General features: G+C 36.1%; 1 protein-coding gene across 1 annotated transcript in view; it reads left to right on the forward strand.

The window, feature by feature from the left end:
* The window catches only part of LOC108743583, a 106,967-nt gene that overhangs the window by 72,102 nt on the left and 7,379 nt on the right, over positions 1 to 27,486 (forward strand). The window contains exons 2-3 of the mRNA XM_018479167.2: positions 21,980 to 22,342; positions 23,864 to 24,000. Of these exons, the coding sequence (XP_018334669.1) occupies positions 21,980 to 22,342; positions 23,864 to 24,000 (500 nt within the window). The remainder of the gene's footprint in view (positions 1 to 21,979; positions 22,343 to 23,863; positions 24,001 to 27,486) is intronic.

Below are 27,486 nucleotides of genomic sequence, written 5' to 3' on the forward strand. Positions count from 1 at the left end.
TGTCCACGCGGACGCATCGCTCACTCAAGTAGGAGAGAGACAGATGTCGAACGCTGCCGAACGCGGAGGCCGATTGTGCCTCTTTGTCGCTCGTTCCGCGCTCTCGCTTGCACTTCAAGTCTTAAATGGAACGCCTCAGAGCTAGGTAACGCCGCATGAGTCATGTTTTTTCGTCCATCGAATTATAAGACGTTGTCACGTCAATAAAAAGGCGCCAGGTATAGATGGGATACATGGGGAAATTCTAAAACATGCAGGGCAAGAGGTTAGAGATCATATGTTTAAGTTAGTTAGTCACATCACATTTTCGAGATTATATCAGTAAGACCAAGACCAAAACCAAAACTAGAAATATTTCAGCAGGACCAAGTCTAAGACCGAATAAGCAAGACCAAGACCAATACCTAGACTTGAACAGTCTTTGTCTTGTTCTTGGTTTATTCATCATTAGATGAAAAATATACACAGAAATATAAGGCAGAATGTTTACCGAACGAAGATGGCTGATGGTATTTGTATGCATCTTCCTATGCCAGGTCGTTTTTCAAAAAACGTTGCCGCCCTTTACTGATTGCAAGTACTTAACAGAATATTCCAATGTTCGGTTCTTTATCTGCCTGTACCGTGTACAGGCATATGTCCGTATGTTTCATGCACACGTACATACTTGTGTATGTATATGAATATCTACATTGTATGTGTGTTCTGCGAAAACTTGTCATTTCGTTAAGAATGTTGTTGCAGATTTCCAAGGGTAACCGCTGTCACATTCCTTCAGTACCTTAATGAAACGTACAGCTATGAATTAGCGAAGTTTATTGCGTTTGTGCGGTTATTTTTCTTTAGTGTGCCCCTTATTAATGCGAGGTTGACAACCAACCATTTACGCTAGAACCCTACGAACGCTTAAGTGCCCTGCAGCCTGATGATTTTACACTTGAGAAAATAATATTTTTCGAGTTTGCACCGACAAGCGCAACTTTGTATTTTCAACAACCTGCAATTTTACATACCTTTATGAAAATACTCACGGCGGGTAAACTATTTAAGATGAGGGCATTTGTAAACTGTCATATTTTTATGTCCTCGTGAATCTTCTTGATGTGAACAAATATGCAAGAGATGGTAAACAAAAATACCGGAGGATGACCACTTTTGAGTAGACATATTATAAAAGCTTATTAGAAATATTACATACAAAATGAATAAGTCCTAATTGGAAATCATTTATTTTGTTGTTAAAGGGGGTTCTCTTTAAAATCTTAATCTTATGTATTTATCTGGTATTTATATACACGATAACACTAATATTAGACACTTAAACTACAACCTCCCGAACAGTCTTTATTTTTATCGAGAATTCTGGAACTTCTATTGTTAAGCAGCAAATGCGTGTCATGCAAGATATGATTTATTACCGTCTGCGTCAAGTACAAAGACTGTCGACCATCAATCGGTCACTTGCTGCAAGAGTCAGGAGCTAATTGGCAATCTTCACGCATATAATTGTATATAACAATTGTAATTACATCAGAAAGAAAATCATAGTCTCATAAAATTCCTTAAGAGTCTGTCTGAATTGTTTTTAGAGTTCGACTATGAACGACATTTGAGAAACTATGTTTAGTATTATACCGAATTTTTCCTATTTAACGGGTATTTATATACACTATAACACTAATATTAGACACTTAAACTACAACCTCCCGAACAGTCTTTATTTTACTCGAGAATTCTGGAATTTCTATTGTTAAGCAGCAAATACGTGTCACGCATGATATGATTTATTACCGTTTGCGTCAAGTACAAAGACTGCCGACCATCAATCGGTCACTTGCTGCAAGAGTCAGGAGCTAATTGGCAATCTTCACGCATATAATTATATATAACAATTGTAATTACATCAGAAAGAAAATCATAGTCTCATAAAATTCCTTAAGTCTGTCTGAATTGTTTTTAGAGTTAGGAAAATCGACTATGAACGACATTTGAGAAACTATGTTTACTATTATAACGAATTTTTCCTATTTAACGGGTATTTATATACCCTATAATACTATTATTAAACACTTAAACTACTTCTTATTTATATTACACGGTACGACCGCTGTTATCCTATTTATAAAGTTATACTCTCATCGAATTCTCCGGAACAGTCTCTGTTTCTCTCGAGAATTCTGGAGCTTCTACTGTTAGGCAGCAAATATGTGTCACGCAAGGTATGATTTATTACCGTCTGCGTCTAGTACAAAAACTGCCAGCCATCAATCGGTCACTTCCTGCAGGTATACTTAAGAGTCAAGGACTGATTGATAATTATCACGCATATGATTGTACATAACAGTATTAATTACATCAGAAATCGGAGTCTCATGAAATCGCTTAAGAGACTGTGCGGGTTGTTTTTAGAGGTTACTTCTTGTAGTTTTGACCATGTGAGCATATATCATTCATTTGATACCATTCGCAACCACGTATGCTTGAAAATTCTTGTATTCTGTTGGAGGTTGTTCTAATCACAACGCCTGAGCCATGTGGACATTCGTCTCGCACCCTTTATCTTTCCAATTGTTAACGAATTTGTACCAAGTATATAGATTGTAAGGCTTCAGAGGTTGCCTATTAACCAAGAGGCTCTGTAAGGTGGAGGGGTCTAGTAAACAACCATTCTGAACCATATGCGAGGGGGAAGGTTGATGTCTGAGTAATGTGGTTTTTTATTGTTTAGTATCTAGCAAATAGGAGTTAGAGATAGCTCTAAATAAAATGGAAGGGGTATTGACAAAACGGTATTGTATGAAACTAAATAAAAGTAAAACAAAAATACTGGTATGCAAGGGAAGAAAAAGTAGGGTAAGAACGAATGTAAAGATGGCACACGAAAGATAAGAAGAAGTTGCTGATATTGTAGGTATCTAGGAAGTCAAATAAGTCAGGACGGAAGGAGTAGTAGGGATATAAAGCAAAGGATAACGCGGCTCGAGTCGCCTTCAATAAAAAGAAGTCACTTCAATGCTCGCGAACGGTTAATTTAGAAATTCGAAAAAGATTGCTTAAGGTGTATGTTTAGAGCGCGGCGCTGTACGGATGCGAAACATGGACGATAGGCGCGGCGGAAAAGAAAAGGCGAATGACGAGGATACCGTGGATAGAGAAGGTTAGAAATGAAGAGGTATTAGAAGGAATAGGAGAACAGAGGACTCTATGGAAGTCAATAAGAAATAGGCAAGATAGGTTGGTAGGACACCTTCTCAGGGATGAAGGTCTAGTCAAAGACATATTAGAGACACAAACAGGAGATAGGAGGAGTAGAGGTAGACCTAGATTAGATTACTGTTAGCAAATAGTTAAAGATGTGGGCTGTTCCAGCTTCAGGGAAATGCGAAGACTAGCTCAGGATACGAAAACTGGAGGGGTGTGTCCAACAGTTGTAGGACTGACGACCTTATTATGATGATAAAAAATATTATAAAATGTGTATTTTTGGCTTCAATTATTCAATGGATTGCCGATGTAGAAGAGGATCAACGTCAATTAACTGTAAAGTCAAATTAGATTTTCTCGCCTGTACTGCGATGTGGCCCGAGGATAAAATCACGATAGAACATGTGGGTTGAGCGGGTCAAAAGTCGTTAAATATTACAAATTTAAAAACTGCAGTGATAATCCTTAGTCCTTTTTGAGGAGTAAATGTGACTGTCGGTTGTTCGGTTTATATTCGGAATTGGGTTGTAACGAACACGTGAAAATTGAATTAATTCAAAATTTTAAATCTGTGTTTACCAATTCAGCTCGTTGTCGGTTTGATGTATAGTTACACAGCTGCAATATATTGAATGTTAGTTATTGCCACTGTTTAAGCTGAATGTTTATTAGCGATAAACAATAATTAATAATTACAATTCGCCTGCGGGGTTGTTGGTATGCTAGTCGTCTCTGTTGTGACGTTATTGTAATATGAACACGCCTTATTAATATTTGTGTTCACATGTAAATGTATATATGTAAATTTATATGCATTATGTATGTGTGTGTGGATGGTAGGATAAAGCTACTCGTATCCAGGATATTCACCCTTGTTTGCTTGGGGTCATCTATTCCATCTTGGACTTAATGATTGCAAAGTTAGAATAAGCGTATATATACTTGGTATATACGTATGTATATATTAGGAATATACAATGATAGATTAGATAAATTAATAGTTATAAAACAGGTATAATTAAAAACCAATTAGAAGCCTGTTTTTGTATTGCATTCAAGACGGCGTTTATTAGAATTTTTAATTGGAGGCTTCTGATTTATTAAAAGGAAAATGATATCTCGTCATTAACATTTTTTATGTTACGTTCAGCGATATATTTTTTGTTTTCCTTAAAATGTCTCGAGGGCTTTTATAATGGGTAAAATACACCATTAAATGTTAAGCCTTTCTTAAACTGAATTTTCTTAAACTTTGATTTAGGAATACCTCCTAACACGTCACAACTAGATATTATATCAATTTGCTTTGATTTGGTCGATTTCACTTCGTTTTATATTGGCATTGAAAATTTACATCAATGTTGCAAAAGGATTTTAATTTTTGAAATATTTGGCGGAGGTGATGGGTCACTTGTGCATTGTTTCTGTAGCTACATTTTCAAAGGAATACAACTGATTATTATTGCGTTTTTTTATATCTATTGAGTCAATCTAAGTGTCCCATACAAACCAATCGCAGCGTTGATTCGATTTCGTTTACTTGCATACTTCTGACTGAGGATTTATCTTGGATTTGGATTGGATTTTGTTGGTATTGTTGTAGAATTTCATAGATAATGAAGTTTGTTCAACAGTTTCACTCTACCTACTTATCTATCTGCATCTATACCGAGCGGCATGGCCTAGAGGTTTAGACCATTGCTTAGCATTCGGGAGGACGCCGGTTCGATTCCGGGTCCGTCTGCCTTGGTCCAAGTTTTTCTGTGGTTTCCTTGCATCATTTAGGCAAATGCTGGGGCAGTAATATTCCACAGATAATCTTTCATTCTCTTATGTCTTCATTTCCCACCCATTCCCACGATTCCTGAAAGCAGGTTGAAGAGGGCCTTCCGCCCTACCTTCCGGCGTAGTCCGGAGGGACTGCCCGCCCACCAGCATTACTGGCTGGTGGGAATCAAACACCCAAAAGTTTTTTTTTCTGCATCTATATAAGTTTTATTTTGAAGAAAATGTTTAAAAATATCACGTTTAGCTATGAGATAAGAGCAACTGTTTCTGCGATTTCTGTGACACGAATCTTAGTTGTGTGGATGTGACGAGTCGCCCGTGTTTGGCAAGGAGTCGACAATAATATCTTTCTGACATCATCGGGTCTTGAATACTGGTTTTGGTCGAGGTCTATGACTCAAGGATGTTTCGCCTACTGAAAGAGATCGCGGTTTACAGAGGAGTTTTAAGTGTCAAAAATGGTCAAAACGAGTTCTGAACGACCCCGTGGGCGTTGTAAACATCTCAATAAACATTTCGGACCTCATGTCTCCGCAACGTATGTCGCCTGTTATGTAAAACTCGTCTAGGCTATAAGGTAAATCTGATAAGGAAGGCGCGACTCAATTGCACCAGCGTTGTCAAGTACTTTGGAAAAAATCAGTGATATTTTAAAGTGAGATGTTCGCTACTTTGACATTGCTTACTCCAAAGAATGTAAAAACAAGAACGATTGATCATGAGCTCTGCTGTTTCGAAAATGTATTGTTTACAGCTTTTCTAGTGTAAATAGTAAGATGAAAATAAATTCTTACAGGCTATGTAAGCATCTGTGATCGCAACGTTCTGTGACCAGGAATGTCGTAACTGAAAATGAAAGCATTGATTGCATTCGTCAAACGAATTTTTGTCAATATTGCTTGTTTCATTCACTTGAGCAATGGATTGCCAGTGTATGGGCTTTGCTTTATATTATTATTTTAATGAAACTGGGTACCAACAGAATGCGCAAAAATGTGCAAACCAGATCCACAAGAATTTTTATTTCTTTAATCCTTCAATTTCTAAAATTTACGGCCAGAAGCAATGGAAAAGATAAAAACGACTCCTGAGGTCTTCTGTGGAACAGCTTTTTTGATGCAAATCTCATCATTTTGAGTTCGATTCCGGACCCATCTGCCTTGGAACAAGTTTTTATGTGGTTTCTTTGTATCACTTACCGAGCGGTATGGCCTATAGGTTTAGACCATTGCTTAGCATTCGGGAGGACGCCGGTTAGATTCCGGGTCCGTCTGCCTTGGTCCAAAGTTTTTCTGTGGTTTCCTTGGATCACTTCAGCAAATGCTGAGGCAGTAATATTCCACAGATAGTCTTTCATTCTCTTCTGTCTTCATTTCGTCCGTCTCATCTTTCTCACTCGAACTACCGTCCACCCATTCCCACGATTCCTGAAAGGAGGCTGAAGAGGGCCTTCCGCCCTACCTTCTGGCGTAGTCCGGTGGGACTGCCCGCCCACCAGCGTTAATGGCTGGTGGGAATGAAACACCCAAGTTTTTTTTTGGATCACTGGGGCAGTAATATTCAACAAACAATCTTTCTTGAAAGGACGCTGAAGAGGGCCTTCTGCCTTTCCTTCCGGCGTGGTCCGAAGGGACTGCCCGTTCAGCAGCTGGCGGGAATGAAACATCCAAAAGTTTTTTTAAAGTTTTTGAAAAGTCGTCGGTCCATATCCAGCATCGGAAATGGAAGCATTTCTGAAAAAACTCGTCACTCGTGCTAACGAAAAGTTAGCAAGGAGTTACTTCCTTCCAACGAAGGTCTGTAGACTCGAGCCAGGACTGCGTCACGTGATCTACTATCCACGAAAGGCTGTAGTAATTTATTCGGGAGGGAATTTGACTGATTCTCTGAGCACCTGCCTTGGTTGAACCTTTTTTTGTAGTTTGATTACATCATTTAGACAAACTGTGAGGCGGTTATAATAGGCAGTTCTAAACATCAACACTGAAGAAGTGTATTCCGTTGTATACCTACCACTTTTGTCTCTTTAGTTTTAGTTGCTGTTCAGTTAGCATCACTTTCTTCCTATTCATTTTCTTCATTTCAATTTGTGCACTGCAGAGAGTTTCACTTGTAATGCGCGTGACTATCGCGTACTAATTTTTTGTAGATGTCTAATGGCATCAGGCTTAGATACGATCGTTACGGTTGACCTAAGCGTAAGAGGTCACACATTAAATGAGCATAATACTTTCATTCTGCATTCAGAACACGTTGCAATATCGAATGCATTGATCAAAGTCATTTTACTTGCAAGTGCATCCTTTATTACTGAAAGATTATATCTGATCGACAAGAAGGCAATAGGATAAGAACATTAACTAAATTGACCGATAGATTATCTATTAATATAAATACGATTTAGGTATGTACCTATAGCAATTGATTTAACCATAAGATATGATCTAGACCAGAGGTTCTCCAAGTGTAGCTTAGTTAGTTACGTAGGGAGTTGCAATATGGAGTAGGAAGCTTGAATATGTACTAAAAAGTATATGGTCATATCATCAGACGTTTATTGTGAAGTGAAGTAACTGGAAAAAAGAGTAGAATCTTACCAAATTGTATGAAGCAAATTTTTGTTCTTCTACGCGCTTTTTTCGGTCTTGGTTCGTGCGGTAGTTTCCATTGGGATGATTGAGGTTTGGTTTCCACGTCATAACCATAAACCCATGATTCGTCACCAGTTATGACCCTCTGGAGCAAATTTGGGTCATCACGGACAGAGTCTAACACCTCCTTAGCAATGTTAATGCGATACTGTTTTCGATCGAAATCGAGCAATTTTGGTACGAATCGAAATCATTGGTAAAAATCGAATGGCAGGAGCCAATCGACATGTTTAGGTCTTCAGCAACTTCTCTACCGGTGTTTGACGATTGACGAATACTATTTTATTAATTTCATCATCAAGTTTTATAAGAATTGTAGCTTTAACTGAATTAATTAATATCTTGTTGACTATGCAGAAAGATTAAAATGATGTTATACAAGGATTTTTGGGCTCTTTAATGTTCACTATGATTCGTATAATGGCTTACTTTTTATAATCTCATTTGCGGTACACAGAAAGTGCATGTATGAGAGCTATCTCCGGATACAAGAGAATCTCTCTCCGAACCACCACCCACCCATTCCCACGATTCCTGAAAGGAGGTTGAAGAGGGCCTTTCGCCCTACCTTCCGGCGTACTGCGTAGGGACTGTCCGCCCACCAGCACTACTTGCTGGTGGGAATGAAACACCAAAAAAGTTTTAAAGTTTTAAGTCTCTCTTTGAATAAGCGGTCATCCATCTAACGTCAGATGGCGCTAGATGTTTTGTTTGTACCTACCTATTTTATTGAATTATAATTTTATTGGCATTAATTTTGTATTATATTTTATTATTTCCCCTTACATTTCATATTGATACTAATATCAGCCGATAGTAATAAAAAAAGCACTTTTAGTGAAACTTAACTAAACATAATTTTCACTAACAGGCATCGGAACTAATACTTTATAAAAATTAGGTTTTATTTTATATATTAACGTGACATTAGGTACAGTTTTCAATTAATTAAAGTAAAAAGCATCCAGAATCGCCCTTAATGTAAAAAAGGGGTCATTAAAAAGTAATTTTGACTCTTGAAAGCAGGGTACATTCCATTAGGAAGTTAACTCTATTTATCCTTTTTTGAGAAGTTTGAAAAGGTAGTTATGGAGGAAATAAAATCATCCTTTTGAAAACCCAAGTAAAGTTCTACATTTAATTGCTATCGTCCTTGTGGAGGTATTATTGACCTTTTGCAATGACCTTTCAGCAACGGTATAGTGATTTACAGCGTAGCTCTTTATCTTTCCATATTATATTCAGAACATGACTGTGCCTTCTTTGAGTCGTGACCGATGTATTTTTTATCCTTGTTTTCCTATCACCACACTAATTAGGGTCCTTTTTCTGATGGTAGTTACTTCAATAACGACAATCTATCATTGTTCCATTGTTTAACTTCCCATATACTGGACTTTTTCGAACACTTTCCTTCTCAAATGTTGGATTTCTTTTATATACGAAAGTCACTAGTTAAAATTGAGTTTTTGAAATAAAAATTATAATATTAAGGACAGCAGGTCCGTGAAGTGTGCACTTGGTCTTTATCTGTAACAGAAACTATTACGATATTCCTATTTAATCTCCAGCTATTAAAGTTTTCATAGATGACAACGATAGCTTTTTCGGCCTCAACGACTGCAACTCCGTGTGTTCAATCATTTTGAAACGAGAAAAGGGAAAGCTGTACAACAAGCATTTAAAGAAAAAAAATAATTCATCCCTTTCTTGAAGTGAAGAAAGGTAACTGTTAGTATACACCTAAAACTTATTAAGCGGGGTTGAACAACAACTACACATAATTGGTAACAAAATTCCCTTTCCATTTTACATAGGCTTAAAACTGACAACTAATGGAGATTTCTCGTGCGGCTCCTTATCATTTATTGGTAAATCCACACGTCAAACCAACACAGCCGAGTCATGATGGAATGAGGGACTCCCAGGGGTCTCCCCTTAGTCAGAGGGATTGGTCCCAGGAAATCACCGATGCGGTGCCTGAGGGTTGAGGCGAGTAACCCTCCAGTTGGGGCTTATCTCCACCCTTAATGTTCAATGCAGGGGCTACACAACGAACCGGGCGATCCGCTGCACATCCCCCTAACCCAGCATGCAGGCTATACTCAACTGCCACCAATTGGCGGGGCAGGAATCGAAGCTAAACTCCTGGGGCTCCCCCGCCTCCCAAGTACCGGTATAGGTTCTCCTGTCGCCATCAGCTACTTCGAAGCACCCCTCGCTGGGTGACATCCGTTTTGCCGTATTCTCGCTATCACCGGGCGTCCTTCGGCCTCCTGGCTCGCCCGAGCTGTTATGCTTCTCGCATCTACTCTGCTTTCGCCAGTAGTGTGCAGCCCCCCTAATGAGTCAGACTGCTTACCCGATCCACATAGGGATACCGGCATTCCACTATGCTTCACGTCGTAACCTCCCTAATGGGTCAGGTTACCCCCAACTCTGGGACCGCGCCTGATGCGCACCTCTTGCCAGGGCACTTACTTCGCCTTAGACATGGATAGGAACAGCATCTACCCAGAGGACCGCTGACTTTTCGGCGCCTGTCGAGTTTCCCATGCGATTGCAACTGATGGTGTTGGTGGCCGCACCGGGAGAGCCTCCCTTTCGATTCAGCAGGCTTGTCATCGCCCGTGCCCGTTGACTGCTTCCCACTATGACTTTTGCTTCCAGATGCTCGGGGGTCTTTTTGCTTCGCCATAACATGTGTATGGGTTCTGAACACCCCAACCTCAACAAGGTGAGGACCCTAAGGGGCTTAAAACTGAAAGGATTACTTGACTCAATCTTAAATTGGAAGCAAATCTACTATACCACTAGAAAATGTCACCACAGGACTCTAATTAAAAGAAAAAGCCGCTGACTATTATTTAATGAGGCAAGAGTGAAGTGGGATAGGGTTATTGTAATGCATTGATTAACATTCTCAATTTTACTTTGAACAGGCTATGGTATTTGCGATTGGTTTATTTCTTTAATTACTATGCTCCTGTCTTCGATTTCTTAATTACTGCTGCTTTGTCTTGGATAATACGCATTCTACCTGCATTACTAAACAGATGTTATGAGAGGCGGTTCGACGTGTTATATACAGGATGTGCACAATTTCAAAGTTAGTTAGCAGTATAATTGTTGATTTTCTGAACATCGGCCATCATCAGACGCGACGAAAACAATAATGGAATTTATTTTGCGGCGGTAGACAGCAATTTATCACAATGCCGCCGTAGGTCATGAGCAAACTAAAATGCTTGCTCATTGTCAGTTGTATTTTGATTTTTCTTTTTTCTTAAAATATAGAATGGATCAAGATCTCGCAAGCCATAAATACGTATTAATAGTTAAGTCTTTTATCCGGTTTCGCAGTCAGGTGCCGTTTGATTTGTTTTGTTTAAAAATTGAAATGGGTACAATTATAGTTCGTCCAACTGTGCTGGTTGGTTAGTCCAGATGATCAACTTCTGCGCTCGTAAAATATAGTAAATGGAAAGACGTGCAATTTCCGGAATTTTACCTCTTGTAGGTGATGTTAAATGCTTTAGTACTCCAACCACGTAATAATCTGATTAAACAACATGTAAGCGCCGCTTGACCTTTAATAAGAGTTCCTATATTTAGTGGCTGCTTTCGTAGCAAACGAAGGAAGTTAAATGAGCCACTACTGCAATAAGGCATAACGTGTTATACTTGCAACTAAAATGATTTAATGAAGTTGTTTTTTCGTTAATTTCATTTCCGGTGTCCAAAGTAACTCCAGGAAACTTTTTGCAAACGGTGTAATAGAAGACATATCCGTAACATGCCAAGAGTATAGGAATGTATTACTAACCTAACTTAGGTTAACAAATTTTTTAGCATATTTATTTACATTTCTTTCAACAGGTATTATGTAGATACAAATAATTTATTTTATTTTACATTTATGTATTATTACAATTATTTATGTTGCTTTGGGATGTTCTCGAGTTTTTCTGAAGAAGTACTTCCAGATCTTTCTTGTAATCTTTTTATATTTAATTCTATGTGTGTCTGTGTAGGAATACGTTTCATGACCGCCTTGTCATCGCTACAAAGGTCGGCGCCTTATTGATCCTAACTTGAAGTTGTCACACGTGGTACAAATTTCTCTTTGGTTTCCTTGGATCATTTACACAAATACTGGGATAGTAATATCTGACAGATACTCTTTCGTTTCTTTTCAGTCTTCATTTCACCAGTCGCATCTTTCTCTCTTCATTCCCACTATTTCTCAAGAGAAGACTAAGGAGTACCTTCCTACCAGCTGAGTGGCGGGACTTAGAGGGTTTAGTTCAGAGTGACAAGTTAGCATTCGGGAGGACATCGGTTCGATTCCGGGTCCTTCTGCTCTTTTCTTGCGTGGGTTTTCTTTGGATCACTTATTAGGCTAATGCCAAAACAGTAGGTCTGCCTCATCTGTCTCTCCCCAACCACCATCTGCCCATTCCTGCGATTTCCACAAGGAGGTTGAAGAAGACCTTTCATCCTACCCTTCGGCATTGAATGAAACACGTTGAGACTTTCTATGTCTATATAACTACTAAAAACTCTTAATAAATGCATGGAATTGATTTGTATAAAGAAGGTCAGCTTTAATGGATAGAAGGTGCATGCGCACAATACACAAAGTCTCTATTAAAGACTTCACTATTTTCTTATAGGATTTAAAAGAATTCATTCTAAGGTACTCTGACAATGAGTGTTAATTAATGATCTTAACTCACACCTGTTGTTTGTTTGTCTTTGTCTGTAGGTTATGTTTTATTGCTATAATTTATAGGACATTTTGTCTTTCACAACGTTGACATTTAAAAAGAATCCTACCTGAAGTAAAGAGTCCTATAATATATACATGTACATACATATATTAGAATCTCATAGACTGTAATAATAATATAAGTTCGTGAAGGTTTATCGCTAATTTAAAAGCCACTTAATCTGCACCTTTGTTCCGTTAGTTTCCATTAAAATAATCTTTTCTAATGTCGCATTGGACATATCGTAAATATTAGAATTATAACTGTAACGTCTGTTCTCTTGTTAATTCGACATTCACGCAAAGATTAGTAGTTGTGATGTACGTAGGAGATTGTAATACATGATCTTCATTACAACAGCTACTGTGTAGCACTTAATTTATTTTAACATTTTGTCACGTATTCGCAGATGTTTTGAAGATGAAATTCAACAGTTGTCAGAGGAACTGTATGTAGGTGTAAAGGTCATTTTTGTGCCTTTCTTGGCTTATAACAAGAATTATTATAAAGGTGAATTGGCAAGTCTTTATAAGCTTGTAGTGGTCCATTCCTATTCTTCAACACTCCTTCTAATTTGCTATCCCGAATCTTCTCTGGTCTATTTCTTTTTTAGCTTCGTTTGATTTATCTTTTTGGAAATTTGTCACAGGAATTTTATTTATGATGTTTGCAATTCAATGTTTCTTCCTTCCCAGAAAACTTCTAAGTTTGTGATATGATCCTTCGGTGATTCCTTCTGGTGGTTTGACATGACCTAGAAATTTCGCATCTCTTCTAAACAGGATGCATTTCTTAGGACTGAGCTTCAATTGTACGGCTACCAGTTTCTTGAAAACTTCATCCATTTTTCACAGGTGGTCGTCAAAAGTTTTCCCTAGTATGATAAGGTCGTCTAGGTAAACGAAACAGAGTTTCTAGTTTAATCTTTGTAATATAGCGTTCATGAATCTTCCCAATGTAGCTGGTCCATTGCACTCCCATAGACCATTTTCAGTTGTAAAGGCCATGGATGCACATCCACTTGCCAGTATTCACTTTTAAAATCTAGAGTAGAGAACCAATTAGCTCCAGCTGGATTGTCTAGTATGTCGTCGATTCAGGATAATGGGTAGTTGTGTTTTTGCGTCGCATCGTTCAACTTCCTGTGGTCCACACAAAATTTCTTGCGTACCAGCACTATAGAGAAGACCCAAGAACTTTGAGATGGTTCTATCACCCTTGTTTATGCATGTCCTTTATAAGGTTATTGATTTCCTGTTATTTCGCCCATAGAATTCTTCTAGGTAGTTGCATACCGGGTCTTGCTCTTTCAGTGTAAATTATGTTGGTCCTACAAAAGTTTTGATCTGAGAGGGCGAAAATCTGTTGAAAACATTCAAGAAGTTTTTCTTATTGCATGACTTGGTGCTTGTTAACATGGTTGCTTGATCGTTTCACCAGTTCTTTTAAAGTAGCAGGAAGTGTCTAATGTCTTCTTCCATACAATAGTGCTGGCTTAGCTGCACTTATAGACTTTGTCTTCGTTCTGTTGAAGAAGCTTTTCATACATCGGCAAAGTTTTATTGATTCAGCAATTTTCTGCTTCTACGCTGTCCCACTTATCCCTTAATTATTGTTAATCAATACTTGTGCGTATTTAATTCATTTACTTCTGTATTTTATTGCACCTTAACACGAGGTCTATATCTCTTTTTCCTTTGCTAAAGACCTATGACTATAAATCTTAGTTTTCTGATTGTTTATTCTCATATTGTACCTATTCCTTTATAATTATTAAGATTGCTTTATCTCATGATGTACATTCCCTTATTAAATAAAAATATAAGGGGTTGGGTGACCCAACTGATGTAGTCATTTGGCTCTTATTGTCCTTACATTGCATTCGATTGCGTTATATTTCCTGTATACTAACAATAAAATATTTTGTCAATCGTCATGTGTGCCCCCAACAAACTCTATTTGCGTTTCTATTTATGGAATATGTAACTCATTGTCCTACACTATTACGTCAGTTTCGACTTAATTTGCATGCCTACATATATTTAGGTACACAAACTTGTACAAGCTCACTTGTAACGGAAACTTGTGTTAGTGCGATAGTCTCAAACAGTTGCCGCCTACTTACAAGAACACATACTAGTCTAAATATACAAATAATGCATATGGATACGTGCCTACCTACACGGTGTTGCGAAAACGCATTACGTATATCATCATGCAGCTTATTCAATGAAAAATTTTCTCTTTTAGTTTCTCTAATCCAAGAGTAACTCTCCTGGTGTATGATACTAAATCCGTAGTGCAATGCATTTTATTTTTGGTGCCTACACTTAACCTTTGGTTCATAGCACTTTAGTTTTGGTGTTTAACACTTAACATATGGTTCATAGCACTTCAGTGTATGATGCATCTCATAATCTCTCTTTAGGAATTAGACAGCTTTTAACCCTCAGTATTTGACACTTAACACTTGGTGTACAGCACTTGCATATAGCGCGTCTCATAATTTGTTAGGAATTGCACAGCTCTTAATCCTTGGTGTTCAACACTTAGTGTATAGGTACTACTTGTGGATGGTGCATATCATAATCCTCCTTTATGAATTGTACAACACTTATCACTTAGTGCACACTATAATTTGTGGATGGTGTACCTTATAGTCCTTCTTTAGGAATTGTACAGCGCTTAACTATTAGTATTTAACATTTAACACTTGTATATAGCGTGTCTCATAATCATTTAGAAATTACACAGGTATCTAACACTTAACACTTGGTGCGCAGCACTTTTGCACAGTGTATCTCACAATCTTTAGGAATTGCACAGGTCTTAATCTTTGGTGCTAAACATTTGGTGTATAGAAACTAATTGTGGATTGTGCATATCATAATCCTTCTTACTGAATTGTTCAACATTTAACACTCAGTGCACAGAACTTGTGGATGGTGTATTTGAGCGTAGCATTTTTGTACAGTGCATCTCGTAATCTTTTAGGAATTAGTGCATGGTACTTGTGGATGGTGTATATCATAATCCTTCTTTAGGCATTTTAAAGCACTCCTGTTTTGATATTTAACACTTAACATTCGGTGCATATCAATTGTGTATAGTGCATCTCGTATTCCTTCCTTAGGAATTGCATAGCCGTTAATCTTTGATGCTTAAGACCTGGTGCACAGAACATTTGGATGGTATATCTCATTCCGCTTCTTTAGGAATTGTGCAGCACTTAACAGTTAACATTAATCACTTAACATGTGATACGTATCACCTGTGAAAGCGCATCTCATAATCCTCCTTTAGGAATTTAATAGATCTTAACTCTTAATATTTAACATTTAACATTCGTTGTGAAATGCATCTCATAGTCCTTCATGGGGAATTGCAGAGTATTTAACTTGGTGTATAGCACCTGTGTATACCTATAATGCTTTGCACTTAAGATTTGGTGCATGGCACTTGCGTATCGTGCATCTCCTAGTCCTTCTTTAAATTGAAGAAGTCTTATTGATGTTGCGATATAAGGAAACAATCCTGCTGTGCTCTTGTTGTTATACATTAGAAACCAACAAAAATTTCGATAAAATTGTTTCACTTTACCCATATTGTAGTTGAAAACATTTAAATAATTATTCGGCATCAAACCGAAAGGTTAATTGAAACCTTTTTTTTTAAACACTAAAATATGCTAAAAGTAATAATAATAAATGTTTGAAATCATTTAAGCAAAAGTGTTAAGATTATACGGTAATGGTTATATCTCGAGAAACCTTCAGCGACAGTTGAATTCGTCCCACGAATGTAACCTAAGCTCCTTCATATTAGTTTGTTTACAAGGACAAATTGATTTAGAAATACGTCCACCAATAAATACCTGGAATATCCTTGCAATCATTGTGTTAATGTGGGCCTTAATACAATTCTCTTTTTATGCTTTTTATTCAGTTATTTATGTATAGGTATCCTTTTTTTGTATAAGGTTTCACATTTAAACGTCATGCTTATGCTAATGGAGTAAATAATCCACATTATGTTAAGGCAAAAGTTATAATATGGTGGAAAAAAAGGAAAGAGTGCGTTCATAGGATTTGTAGATTTATAAAAAGGTTTTGACAATGTTAAATGGGATTAAATATACTTAAAAATGTAGCGATGAATTATAGAGATAGAAGGGTGATACTTAGTTTGTATAAAGAGCAAGAGGCAGTTATGGAGCTGCGCCTGCATCGTAGAGAAGTAAATATTAGTAAGGAAGTCGGACAGGGATGCACACTGTCACCTCTATTTTTTAATCTCTACATCGAAGACGCGATCAACATCATTATAGACAGTACAACTGTAGGAATAAATATTCAGGGGCAAAAGATTAGTATGCTTAGATTTGCAGATGATATAGCAGTATTAGCATCTAGCAAGGAGGAGTTAGAGTTATATTTACTGGTAGGGATTTAAATGCCCCCTGGGCACATGTACTTAATAGATCAGACGCATTGGATTTTGTTTTGTGTAAGTATCTATTTGCTGATGAAGTCTATGACAGTAAAGTTTGAAATTGTATTAAATTATGCGGGTTGAAGTATTCTATAGTTTCACGAATAACAAATTAATCTGCTGACTGTACATATCAAAAGCTCCTTAGGGTAATAGTTATTTTAATAGAAACGGTAGAAGTTTTGAACTTGGTTAGACTTTAACTAATATTCTCAAGTTCTACGATGCGCACTCTCATTTATAGCGTTGGTCTAGAAAGTTGGTAAGTATGTAAAATATAACTAGACATAACTTAAGCTTGAAAATTATAAGGATTACTTCATAATGTTAACGTAGCTATCAATAAAAGAATTAGTTAAATATGAGACGGACTTGCGCGCCCGTCTTGCTCTTGCTTATTCGGTGGATCTTCGTCTTGCTCAATCATTTCTAGAGTTGATCTTGGTCTTGCCGATATAGTTCTGGTCTTAGTCATTTAATAATAACGGTTTTGAAAGCTGAAATTTTCAGTCTTACAAGCGAGCTTGTTACAAGATACTTCAAAGAAGTAAAAGATATCGAAAAAGAATTAGTAGTTTGTCTCTATATTTCAACGATGTGTCCGAGGACAATGTTGTAAATCCCTTTTTTCAAACAGTGGAAAAGTTTCTTTTTTTATTTATTTAATGTTAAAATCTAGTAAAGCAAACTGAAGATTTCAAATAGTAAAAATGTTTTGTTCCACGAAAGGAATATATTATATTGCTTAAAATTGTTTAAGTCATAAATCCACCGGAATTAATAATTCTACGTTTAGTCTTGTGTATTTGGTCTTGGTTTTGAATATTCGGTCTTGGTTTTAGTCTTGGTGTTGTTCATTCGGTCCTGCTTGTGATTTTGCTAGTATAAAGACAGTTTTGGTCCTACATTTTCGCAAAATCGATACCAAGACTGTAAGACCAAAATCAAATCTGCTCATCATTAAAAATTAATTACAATCGAGTTTCTCATATAAAGAATTAGTGTTTCGCATTTACTTGGATTTTGATGATCACCAACTGCAACAGAGAACGTTCTTTTCCTAAATTATTAAGAATAAGTTAAATAACATAATGGGACAAGAACATCTAAATGATCACACTTAGATTAGCATAGAAGGTGCTTAGAAAAANCCCCCTGGGCACATGTACTTAATAGATCAGACGCATTGGATTTTGTTTTGTGTAAGTATCTATTTGCTGATGAAGTCTATGACAGTAAAGTTTGAAATTGTATTAAATTATGCGGGTTGAAGTATTCTATAGTTTCACGAATAACAAATTAATCTGCTGACTGTACATATCAAAAGCTCCTTAGGGTAATAGTTATTTTAATAGAAACGGTAGAAGTTTTGAACTTGGTTAGACTTTAACTAATATTCTCAAGTTCTACAATGCGCACTCTCATTTAAAGCGTTGGTCTGGAAAGTTGGTAGGTATGTAAAATAATAAAATAATAGCGATACCCAATTACAGTTTCATTCTTTCCATAAATAGCTATTAGGTACATCGCAGAACGAAATCGACAACCAATATCTTCTATAATTAATAAATCCAGGAGAAATACAATTTGATAGCAATTAACCAAACCAGTGTTTTATTTTCTTAAATACAGCATCCCAATGTGAACAATGTTGTTCCAAGTCTCTAACGTCGAAACCTTCTATAATATGATACTGGCTCGAAGGGAAGTAACGTAAGTGAACTGTAGTTGTTGTATTACGATGAAATAACGGTTCTACACGTTATTGTTTATTTTCAACTTTACTTAGTTCGTGATGAATGTAAATTCCAACTGAATTTCCTAAATCTACAATAATTTCCACCTTCAAAAGTTTAGTTATTTTTCGCTATTCTACTTCTGTATCGATTTATGTGTTATTTTAAAGTTTTGATATTTATTAAATTCATTCGAAATAGTTAAAAAAAAATGCTTTCTTACTATTGAATGCAATTCCAATACTCTCAGTAAATTCACTGATATCCTTAGGTAAATTATTCGTGCAATTTTATATACGTATTAACCCTTTTCATGAATTTCCTTATCTTTCAATTATGAAGTCGGTGGTACAAAGTGAATAATTAAATTTATGAAGAAATACTTCCAGATCCTTCTTGTAATCTTTTTATATTTAATTCTATGTGTGTCTGTGTAGGAATACGTTTCATGACCGCCTTGTCATCGCTACAAAGGGCGACGCCTTATTGATTCTAACTTGAAGTTGTCACACGTGGTACAAATTTCTCTTTGGTTTCCTTGGATCATTTACACAAATACTGGGATAGTAATATCTGACAGATACTCTTTCGTTTCTTTTCAGTCTTCATTTCACCAGTCGCATCTTTCTCTCTTCATTCCCACTATTTCTCAAGAGAAGACTAAGGAGTACCTTCCTACCAGCTGAGTGGCGGGACTTAGAGGGTTTAGTTCAGAGTGACAAGTTAGAATTCGGGAGGACATCTGTTCGATTCCGGGTCCTTCTGCTCTTTTCTTGCGTGGGTTTTCTTTGGATCACTTATTAGGCTAATGCCAAAACAGTAGGTCTGCCTCATCTGTCTCTCCCCAACCACCATCTGCCCATTCCTGCGATTTCCACAAGGAGGTTGAAGAAGACCTTTCATCCTACCCTTCGGCATTGAATGAAACACGTTGAGACTTTCTATGTCTATATAACTACTAAAAACTCTTAATAAATGCATGGAATTGATTTGTATAAAGAAGGTCAACTTTAATGGAAAGACTTCACTATTTTCTGACAGGATTTATAAAAATTAATTCTAAGGCACTCTGACAATGAGTGTTAATTAATGATCTTAACTCACACTTCGTTTGTCTTTGTCTGTAGGTTATGTTTTATTGCCATAATTTATAGGACATTTTGTCTTTCACAACGTTGACATTTAAAAAGAATCCTACCTGAAGTAAAGAGTCCTATAATATATACATGTACAAACATATATTAGAATCTCATAGACTGTAATAATAATATAAGTTCGTGAAGGTTTATCGCTAATTTAAAAGCCACTTAATCTGCACCTTTGTTCCGTTAGTTTCCATTAAAATAATCTTTTCTAATGTCGCATTGGACATATCGTAAATATTAGAATTATAACTGTAACGTCTGTTCTCTTGTTAATTCGACATTCACGCAAAGATTAGTAGTTGTGATGTACGTAGGAGATTGTAATACATGATCTTCATTACAACAGCTACTGTGTAGCACTTAATTTNTTCAAAATTCAGAAACTACTGTTAGATATTTACATACATATTTTATCAGGTACACACTTTATGATTAAATCAGTAAACGATTTTTTCTATAGGTACGTGGCGTATTTAATAATTTGGATTCCTGAATTTGCCTATTCGTAAGTCAAAAATGTACTGTTAAGTTTATATTGCCGATGACACTGTGTTTGAACAGGTGGTTGAATATTCTTGGTCCTTTATATATCGAGTGTAGATTACTTCCTACAGTGGATGAAAATTAAACGTGTATCGCTAAAGTCACATGTACGTAGAGCAAAGACTTGCAAAACTGACTTTCCCACGTGTTTGTTAATTGGTTAAAACTATGAACGTGTAAGCTCTAATCGATCGTTCAAATACAGCACAGGAATTGCAAACATTAACATCGATAACTCAAATAAATAATTAAAAATCATTAACCTTGACTAAGCGTGCTAAAGATGTAAGACTTTTCGGGATAAATATGAGTTGGAATTAACACTCTTTTGTTGAATCATTGACGTCATTAAATCAACAATAATTATTATTTACTATACACTAGTGGCAAGTTTACAACCGAACGTTTGGATATGCTATTATATTTGTTCCACGCGTTCACCAACTTGAATATTTCCTTCATGCGACATAAAAAGAAGAAATTCATATTTCATGTTCGGTGAAAGTTTTGCCCTTCCTGTGTATGGAGACGGGGAAGTTCATCTTTCTGTCTGTTTAACATAATTAGCTGACATAAGGAAGAAAAGAAAGGTTTGTCGTCAGTAATATCTTCTATACGCTTTTACCACGTGTTTTCTTGATGATCACAGAAATATCTTCAATTTAACTGATTTCAAGAACATTATTGTTGTAATATACATATACACTATGTTAAAATTTAAAATAAAATTGCTTACTAAACAAAATTTAACACTTAATTGCCATCATAAGAAAATAAGCATTCTGAAGGGTGTTGATCCAGAATTTTCCCCGATTTTTCCTTAAATTAAATTCCTTCTCCTGGAAGAAGCAATGTTTCACTTTTAATTTTTAAAATTACATTTTAGTAAATTCTTAAGTCAGTGGAATATTTTTGATTCAAAAATTTTTCGCTGGCAAATGAAAATATTGCCTGGCTTCTTGAAGTGTTAGTAAATTCCTCGGATTTCCTTGATACGTTTTCTTGACCTGTGGACATCTTAATTCCGAATCTTCTGATGAAGCCATGCAATCATTAAGTTAAAACAATATGAAAATGGTTTACAACATTGCAATCATGTGCAGTATAAGCATTTCACAATTTACTTATATCGTCATAATAGAAGATATAACCAACCTTGTATAGTGGAGGAATTACCGGTTCACAAAGACGACAAACTCAAATCTTTTGTTTCTTTGCTGAGCAAAAAATAGTAAATAGTAGTTTCACAGTTTTCTCTTCTCTTGACTTGATCTAGCACCTTTACCAAGACCGAGCCCAAAAGCAAGACCTAGTAGCAATATTTTAGTAAAATCTAATGCAGTTATAAAATAGAATGAAATTGGTAACTCAACGAATATTTCATAATAGATAATATCCGAGGTGTTTCAAGTAGTACATTCGTAAAATATCTCGTCTGTTAATAGTTGTCATGATAAAAATGTGTTTTATTGTGAGATTTACGGAGAGTCGCAGATGAACTAATGCAGCCGATTAAAAACAAAAGAGTGAACATTTTAACGGTCGTTTAATTTAATCGAAGTAAACTATTACATAAGGTAGTACAATCTTATAAAAACTTTCTAGCACATTAAGTACCTTTTTATCTAAAACGTTGTCTTTTGTTTCAGATGGCCTATCATTTCATTTTCCTGTTAGTCTCAATTTGTGGGTATGTTTCCTCGTTCCCTCAGTCGAATTACGCCGATCAGGCAAACAATGTGGAGTATATCGGTAAAGGCCTCCCGGAGCAAGCCACTCTCGATGGAAAGGTCACGCAGCTTGATGACCTCAGTCCTATAATCACCCTAAATCGTACGAAAGCCGCGCTAAACTGTGCCGCAGGATCCATGCAGGTGGAGTTGAAGTTCAACGACAAATTCTACGGTATAGCCTACGCAGACTTCGATAGGAACTCCGCCTGTCAAGTTTCGGGCAAAGGAGCCTATAGCTACGAATTGGAATTGCCACTCAAGGGATGTGGAACAAAACAAGTGAGTTAAATGACATGGAAATGTATTTGTTTAATGCCCGTAATTCCTTTCGTGAATACGTTCGTATAAACTGTCTGATTATCCTTCTTAATGTAGTGTGTAATGCACGTAATGCTTTCCTCGGCCGCAAATCTCAAAGGTTTAATCTTTGGGTAATAATTCGATTAAGCAGTTTAGCTGACTAGAATCAAACAGTTAATTTATGCACATTAATCTTTTAATCTTTAGCGTAGAATACTTCTTTGGACACAGAAGACCACTGTCAGTTGATACAAACATTGCTCAGGAGCAATACCTACATGTAGTTTAGTAAAATTAAAACAAGTAAAATACAAATAATAATTAATTTAAGATACAGTATAACGACACTCATTATAATTAAAAACCAAACACATCTATCTCTTTTTTCTTGCACAAGTAGAAACCAACAAACAGACGAAATAGCGTAACCTAACGATTACGACCCACGAGATTCTAAACTACCTCTACATTCACATGTCTTATTTGTATACTGTACGAGGTTTGTTCAAAAAGTATCGCGCATTATGTGTTTATTCAAAAATTATTCATGAATATCTATTTTATCCACTTCAAAGTAATCCTAACCAGATATTATACACTTGTGCCAACGTTGTTTTCAATCTTCGAAGCACTTTCAAAAATATTTTTTTATGGTCCTGTTCAGCTCCTCTTTCGATGCCTTCTTTATATCTTCAATCGTAGCGAGCGTCGTCCTTTCATGGGCCTCTTGAGTTTCGGAAACAAGAAAAAGTCACAGGGGGCCAGATCTGGAGAAGACGGTGGCTGCGGCATTATAGTGTGTTTTTTTTTTGACCAAAAGTTCGCGTGCAAGGAACGATGTGTGAGCAGGGGCGTTATCATGTTGCAGAAACCAATTTTTGTTCTTCCTAAAACCGGGCGTTTCTGGCAGATTGCTTCGTGCAAATTGCGCATAACTTGCAGGGGATATTCCTTATTGAAAGTTCTACCCTATGGCAAGAACTCATAATGCACAACGCCCTGCAATCGAAAAAAAAAACCGTAAGCAAAACCTTCACATTCGACCTAATTTGGCGCTCTTTTTTCCGTCTTGGCTCGCGCGGCAGCTTTCATTGGGATGATTGAGCTTTAGTTTCCACGTCATAAACATAAACCCATAATTCGTCACCTGTTCTGACCCTATGGAGCAAATTTGGGTCGTCGCAGACACAGTTCAACAGCTCCTTTTCAGTGTTTTTCTCAATTGATCAATATTGGTACGAATTTAGCGGCCACCCGTCTCGAGTATAGTTGAGAGACATGAGTACCAACATAACCCCACAAAAAATCGAAAATAGAATATACGTAACTCGCGGAAATTCAAAATTCGCAATACTTTTTGAATAGACCTCGTATAACGGAAGAAAATGCTTGGTACATGGAATTTCCTTGCAGAGTACTTTCGTGGTACTTACATAAAGTATCACGTTTCCGAAATTGAAAATAATATACTATATTTAAGATTCAATTCATTCTTTACAGGGTCCTCAACGTGTTTTCACAAATAACATTGTTGTGAGGTTCCATCCTGGACTCGAAATGGACGGGGACGAAATAATTACCATAGTCTGTCGGTATCCACCTCCTGTAGCACCATTACCTTCGCCAGTTACGAATAGGTAATATATCTATGTAGAATATTAGTTTTATTTTCTAACCAACCAATAGTTTAAAATAAAACTTTTACTTTCAACTTGAAATACTCAAATAGTTAGCAGTAAATGTTAATAGGTGGCGATATACTGGCAATAGTTTGATATTAACAAACTTTTATGAATAAAACAACTGGTTCGATTTTGGGTTCTCTTGGTCTTGTCTAAGTTTCTATATGGTTTGTTTGGATCACTTAGGCAAATATTAGAGTAGTGATACTCCAGAAATGAAAATACATCTACTTATCAATAAGTACGAAGTGAATAAACTCAACTTTACTATCTTCAGTTGTTCACGAACGGTAATTAATTAATTAATTAATTAATTACATCCGACAAGCTACGATAATTAATAACTTTAATAGTGTAATCCATACCGTAGTTTTAATTAACAACAAACTTTTGTCAAAATTTCATCAATTATTATATTCAGTAGTTCAACTAACAGCTGTCGGTTCAACCAGATAGGTCTTCCTTTCTTAATTAGAATTAATGTTTAGTTTCTGTTTTCATCATTCATTATCTTGTCCATCGTGGTATAATTTTACATTTTCGTTACAATGGTGCATGTAAAAGTTTGTTAATTTTCAAAATTTAAATATTTTTTACAAATTCTATTTGAGCCAACCATGTTGGTGGCTACTCAAATTTAAGGTCAGTTACAATGTCTCACACAGACATTTCAAATTAAAAACAATATCGTTTCTTTACGTATTCCTTCTTATTTCAGTTTTTATGTGAGCTTTGTGACGTGAGATCGAAATGTTTCCCCAAGTATGAAAAATATGTAATCGGTTAACGATATTAAAATGTAATGCATTGCATTAATTCTGATACCTACTCGATCAATTGTTATTTATTGCTCGTGTTTCGGCACAAAAGACTATTGTCGTCACTTCGTATATATTTTTAAATTTCGGGAAGTAGTAGTATAGTTCTGAGCAGCCTTCACCCTGCTCCCTTCTATTTTGGAAGATAATATAGGAACTTAAATTTTGTACAGAAAAAAGTCCATTCTTGACTAGCTGAGACATTGGTTCTCTAAAAGCATTTAATATTCAAGTAAGTCTGGTCTTCGATTAGCTGAAGCAATTCCTCCTAAATATTACTTTAATTTATATTAACTTCTAAGTTTGTGTAAATAAATAGTTTCGTATGATCGTGTTAGTTTACTATAAACTTAGTGGCCCTTCGGGTTTTTATGTGGTACAGCAGTACATCCGTTGTGGTAGTTTTTTAACTATCCAGTAAGAAAAACAGCTCGTACGCAATTGAGGTTCCTATAAGTTCCTTAAAACAATTAGAATGGTGAAGTACTTAGTCAGAAGTTTAATTACATTGATTACCGGTTCAATTTCTCGAAACCGTCATATTATTCGACTTGCTAAAAAGGACTGAAACCAGTTGGTTGCTTGATTTTGACTTATTAAAATATACCCTTGGGACTTTATCCGCCGACCTTGTCTCATCAGCTACTACACAGCTCCTTGGAGTGCTTCGATCGTTATTAAAATTTCTGTCGGAGTCAAGATTTCTGCAGCACTCAACTTAATTGTAAAAATAAGAAATGTTTTGGCTCACGGCGGGGATTAAGGAAAAAGTAATAAAACAGGTAGCGTGTAATAAGCGATGCCTTAGTGGCAGAGCTGAATATAAATATATCTATGTACGTAATGATCCAATAAATGATTATTATAAAAGCTCTCACAACGAGAACTGGAGTTGTATAATGGAAAAACGTACTTACCATAACTTCAGAAATATTGATTTCAAAAATGCTAATCAAGCTCTAGTTACAATAATTTATTGGTAATGAAAAAACTCAAAATTAAGATAAATACTACAACAGTGTTGGGCATCGTCTTCGCGTTACTAATCAGGTCATTGCCTTCGTTCTAATGGGTATAAACTGAAACTAAAAATTGAAAATGGGAATCATCCCCTAGGATACTTACAGCTGCACCATCGAGACGTGACCTCAGATTTTGTCCCAACCGGCGCAGATACACAAGAACCGTATTAGGCTAGAAAATGAGCCGCTCACGCTCGGGAAAAATGCAGAAGGGCTGGTTATTGGGAACACACTATTTATTCCAATTTTATGTTTTATTCTGTTTATCTAGTCGACCAATATGTCTGTATATATAAAAGAAAGTCGTGTTAGTTACACTATTTATAACTCAAGAACGGCTGAACCGATTTGGCTAAAAATTGGTGGGGAGGTAGCTTAGAACCAGGAGACGGACATAGGATACTTTTTCTATCCCGTTCCCGTGGAATTTGACATAAAACGTGATATAAGAAATCGTAACTGACAGCAAAACGAAAAATTTATCAGTCAAAAAATTAGTCTAGCCGTTCATTTGTTAAAAATTATATAACAAAAATTCAATCTCTGTTGGAGGGGAGTAGTGGTGAAGAGGAGTTGCAATGTTTAATTGGAACATATATTATTTGTGGTCAGGTTTGCTTGAGACTTGCTCTTAATGGTCTCTCATTTAATTTCTGGAAGACCTATCTAGACATTTTAAAAAATTCAATCTCCAAAGGGGGGCGAGGTAAAAAGGTGTTGTAATTTTTGTTGGGGAAATACATTATTTGTGGTTGAATTTACTTGAAACTTGGTACATATGCTGTTTGATATTATTAATCAAATAAAAAGAGGTTGTAACGTTTCCATGGGTTATATTTTATTTGTACTCGGATTTACTCGAAGGTTGCTCATTGTTGAAATTAAGCAAATATGTGTTTTGGCAACTTTTAAAAATCAACCCTTAAGGATGAAATGTTGTTGCTACGTTTGTATTTGAAATCTAAGATGGCGACATTACATAAAATTAAAACGTTGTAAGGGTGAATTGGGAGTTAAAAGGTTTTATGGAGAAACAATATTAATTTCTGCGAGCGAAGCCGCGGGGAAAAGCTAGTATCTGTATAAAATCCACTAATTTTTCATATTCGAGAAGTTGTAGATTTTAAGTCGCTTTTGAAAATTCGAGTACCTGTTCAACAAATATCAACGTTTTAAGATCATAGAAAGTTAAAATCAAAATCAGTTGATCTGTTCGAGAATATTGTTGACGATAAGTTTCAAAAAATGTTTCTTTTTTCTTTTGAAACGAAATTTGAATTCTTAGTAAAATGGAGATTTGGTATTCACGTCAGCTATCTGTTTGTTCTTTACAAACGTTAACAAAACCTGTGGATCGTCGTATGAAAAAGTAATTTTAAACAATTATCGGATTTTTAAGCTCCAAACTCTTAAGAGCTCAATTACTCGTAAATGCATGTTTTCTATCAATTTGAGCTCGAAAATAAGCAAGAATTTCAGGGTTAAACGTTGTAAATATTTATCTCTATCAATTTTCCAAAAAAAATAAAATAGGTTACTCTATATTTAAAACCTTATGTCAGTAAAAAGGATTTTTAATTTCACATCGAACGGTATAAAGT

This window comes from Agrilus planipennis, unplaced genomic scaffold, assembly GCF_000699045.2.
Source record: "Agrilus planipennis isolate EAB-ADULT unplaced genomic scaffold, Apla_2.0 scaffold19, whole genome shotgun sequence".
NCBI lineage: Eukaryota > Metazoa > Arthropoda > Insecta > Coleoptera > Buprestidae > Agrilus > Agrilus planipennis.